We start from the raw sequence: 4391 nt of genomic DNA, 5'->3' as shown, positions 1-4391 counted from the left end.
AGCATGATGCGTGAAAGTGCCCTGCAAGTGCCTGCAGCTTTTGTGTTAGTCATCGCCAAATGTTCCCTGAAACTTAGCCTGGTATCAATTATTACACCAAGGTAGCGCAATGCTCGCTTAGACGCAACTGTTTCATCTGCTGGACTATATTGGGCCCGCCCATCCGCAGTGAACCGGATTCCCAAATACTTCCACTTTTCAGTACGCTGTAATGAAGGACACTCGCGCTCCCCTACATGAAAGCTCCGCCGTTCAACGACAGTACACTTTTGCTGGACTTGCCCCTTTATACTGATAGTGAAACACTTGTCAGAATTCAGGCTGAGTCCCACGGAGGCCAAAAAGCCTACCGTGGTGTCCAACAATTTTTGAAGCCCCATCGGAGTTTCCGCAAATAGCACCAAATCATATGCGAACGCTGCCGCGCTTGTCATGGTATTTCCGACTTTGGCATCAATCTCTTTGGGAGATAGAGGATCGCCCTGCTTGACGCCTCTCGCTGGTATGAGAACCTCTGATCTCCATCCTGCCCCGTTGAGGCAGATCCCGCCGCCCTTGTACTGTTCTTATTGAAGCTGACAAAATTTGCTGGAGCACCATAGGCCTGTAAAGTGTTGATAATGGCCCGGTGTGATACTGAGTCAAAAGCCTTGCTGACATCCACCGCCGCAAGATAACATGACTTCCACCTTTGATGATGCTCCCGCAAAATTAGATCAACCATCGTCGCATTATTAGCGCACCCATCGGTGGGTAGGAAACCGCGCTGCCTTGGATCCCAATTGACTTTAGAAGCCAATCGAGAAGCCGTTTGAGCGTTGAAGCGTTTAATTGCCCGACCAAAACCGAGGAGACTGTTATTGGACGATAGTCTTGCGGTCGATTTGCCGTCACAGTATTGGGGATGAAGATAGTTTTGGCCAGACGGGTAGAGTATGGTAATTTGCCGCACCAGAGAATTAGGTTCATTATGCGTGGAACAATGCCCAACGGCACACTCCTGAATGTTCGTGGAGTGATACCATCAGGACCCGGAGCACTTGACAACTTTAATTTATTTTCCCCCAGGTCACGTGGCGTAATTGCTGACCAAACTGTCTCGAGCGAATGTCGACCCTCAGAACGCGACTAAGTGCACCACTGACTCCAGCCAACTTACCCCGCAACCCTGCGATGTGCGGCTGAAAATTAAGCCGCTCGCCGACTGTGACGCCCAGGTATCGGTATTGAGTTACATATTGTAGTCCTGCTCCTGTAAACTCTAAAAAGGGTGACCTATAAGCGGCCAATCTCCCATCAGCTCCTTTCCATGACGTTCCAGCTCGGCTCTCGACCTTCCCTCGACGAGGACCAACAGATCGTCTGCATACGCACTGAATACGCTCAGGGGCTGCAAACGTTGGAGCAGCACATCGATCATGGTGTTCCAAATAAATGGTCTACTGATGCATCCCTGCGGACATCCTCGAGTGACCTCCACGTCAACCTCTCCGAATCTGCTGGTCATCCTCGCTTTTCTGCCACTGAAGAAGCTTCTCCATAAGCTGGCTTCTTGGCATCCCGCGTCGATCAAGCGGCGCATAACCGCGCTCCACTCAACGTTGTTGAAGGCACCCTTAAAGTCCACGAAATGACCCAACACCGCCTGGCTATTGTCGGGGCCCTTGAGGATCGCCACTACTCTCGGGCATTTCCACTCAAGGGGAAAATATCCCTCTGCCACACATCGAGATAACAACGCTGTTATGTGCTCGGGATAGCACGCCATACTACCTTGCAGATACCACCTGTGATGCCGTCCAGTCCGGGAGAGCGCCTGCTCTTCAACCGGGCGAGAGCCGGTGTAGCTCCGCTTGGAATGGCAATGTCGTCACACGCTGCCGCAACTGGAAAGAAGTATCGGAGGAGGAGACTCGCGCAGTCGTGCCAGGTTACGACCGGCCTGTCATCCTCGCAAAGGCATCCCAACTCTTTCGTCCTCGGCAAATCTTCTATGCATCCCCCCATGGGTCATCCCTGTGGTCTCCAACGAAGTTCCGCCAATGATCCTCCTTTGTCTTCAGGATGAGATTCTCGAACTCGCGGACAGCCGTCCGCAGATGAGTTGCCAGAAACTGCGTAGATTCTTTCCCTCTGAATTCTGGAACCTCCGCCTAAGTCTCCTGACTTCATGACGTTTTGTACTCAGTTCAGTGGTCCACCACTTCACCTTTCCAGCGGCTCGCGACGTTCTGCGAACTAACACCCTGTCGCACGTAGACTGTACGGCAAGGCATAGTGCAGACACCGAGGAGTCCAACGGCGACATTCTAATGTGCTCCAACGGAAGGTGCTCCCGAATTTCCTCTACCAGTACGGAGTCAAACAAACGCCAGTTAGCATTTCTGAGCTTCCAGGACGGCACAGGAGCAAATGTGCTCTCAACTGTGTCTGGGGAAGGCGTCACCACAACGGTGATAATGTTGTGATCGCTCATCTCCCACTCGTCCACGCTCCAGTCATACGCGGCCCACGTAGACGCTGCTTCGCTAACAATTGTTACGTCAATATCGCTTTGTCCACGGCGATTATCGAACGTGTACACCTCGCTAAATCTGTTGACAATTCCGGCTCGGATAGCGAGAATCCAATCCTCTAGCTGCTCACCCCGTCTGTAGTTCAGCTGGCCACGATAGCTATCGTAGCGCTTACTGAACCACATCGGAGATATAGCATTCGAATCTAGGCAGAGGATGAGCGGAGTGCTGCCCACCAGTAGCAGTATGGTATCCATGTACTGAAAGACGCTTGTCAACTCAGCATGCGCATGGCAGAACAGTGAGATCAGGTAAATCGATCCGAATATACCCGTAATCCTCACGCATACTCCAGCCTCGGTGATTAATGATTCGACCGGCAGGCAGATGGCATCTGGATCGTCGATGATGACGGCGGAGAATTTCTTCGGGGTCCCTTGAAGATCCGACTGCCGAAAATTCTCATCCCGGTTGGGATTCCAATTATTCGGCCATCCAGGTCTGTGTGGGGCTCCTGCAGCAATGCAAAGGAGTGATGGTCTACCTTTAAAGCGGCAATTCCGCCAGTCTACCGGATTGTCGCACTTCCGGACTTTGTGTCCCTTTTGTCCGCATCGGAAGCATGTATCTTCCATTGCCCCACACTTGGACACCTTGTGGTCGTAGCTTGCGCATTTGTGGCATACATGGGTTCTTACTATCCATTGGAACCTATAACTGAACCACTCGATATAAAACCTGTCGCTACCTTCCAGTAGGGCCGCAATCGAGTCGTCTACCTCGATGGTGACGTTGACTCTTTTGTCCTCCTGCGCAGTCCAGGGCTTCGACACTATGTGTACTGCCTTCTTGAAGGACTCTACCGTCATCTTATTGAAGTTGCCTTCATAAAGCTGCTTCATGAAGCCCTCCGGGGTATGCTTCATGTGCACGCCTATCACTCTGAGTGAAGGCTTTGCCGCTTTATTTTGCCGTACGTTAAGGCCAACTTCTGCGAACTTCTTGTTCGCTACCACCCGCCTTAGCTCGCCTACCGACGGCGTTCGGATCACAGCTCTTCCGCTCCTGAGCACGCGTACCTCATTTTCGCGCATTCCAAGCGTCGATGCGACCTCCTTAATCACCCGCTCGGCCATCTGCTTGCTCGACACGTTCGGGTCCCGACTCGTGACCACCGCGGACCACGTCTCAGCTGACTTGCTGAAGCGTGATGCGGCGACCGGCACTCCAGGGACGGGGACAACGGGAGCAGCTCTGGCGGTGACCGCGGGGAAGGCAGCGTGGTATGCAGCAGTATGCATAGCCACGGGTGCAGCAACAGGTGTGGTGGGCGGCTGTGCAGCAGGTTTGCTCGCTGCCCCTTCCAACAACGCGTTTCTGAGGGTCAGCGATGTCGCCAACTCCTCCAGCCGTCTGATGGCAGACGATAACTGCATCGCAGCTAGTGGCTCCATGCCAACCATGGCATTTCTAATGGCTTGCCCTGAGGCGTCAATCTCTACAAGAATTGCAGACGAGACACCGGCGACGATTCGCCAAGCTCATTTCCGTCTCGGAAACGGCTGGTCCAGCGTGAGGACTCTCAACAGCAGCGGATGAGGCAACGGCAGCCTTCCGTTTGGCTGGCATCACGGCCGGAACGGCGGGGGCGGGCATGGACACGCTATGCAAATGCGGCGGAATCGACCATGGCGTCACTAGCGGTGACACCCATGGATTCCGCGGCCGACTCGACGCCCGACGCAGCGCGGCGGCGCTTTCAACAGCGCTGGAAGCGCTCATCACGCTGACGGCGCTTACACTACGCTTCATCCAACCATTCATAACGACAACTCTCCACAAATTGTTCGTGTCACGAAAAAATTCGAAAAAAAA

General features: G+C 53.4%; 1 protein-coding gene across 1 annotated transcript; it reads right to left on the bottom strand.

Annotated features, from left to right (window-relative positions):
• Positions 1-2059: 2059 nt before the first annotated feature.
• On the bottom strand, positions 2060-3979 carry LOC137572209 (uncharacterized). Its single transcript, XM_068283962.1, has one exon. It carries the CDS (start codon positions 3977-3979, stop codon positions 2060-2062), a length of 1920 nt encoding a protein of 639 aa, XP_068140063.1.
• Positions 3980-4391: the final 412 nt, after the last annotated feature.

The sequence above is a fragment of the Drosophila tropicalis genome, unplaced genomic scaffold, assembly GCF_018151085.1.
Source record: "Drosophila tropicalis isolate 14030-0801.00 unplaced genomic scaffold, ASM1815108v1 contig_273, whole genome shotgun sequence".
Classification (NCBI taxonomy): domain Eukaryota; kingdom Metazoa; phylum Arthropoda; class Insecta; order Diptera; family Drosophilidae; genus Drosophila; species Drosophila tropicalis.
The sequence above is the reverse complement of the archived record's forward strand: the minus strand, read 5'-3'. Positions and strand labels throughout refer to the sequence as shown.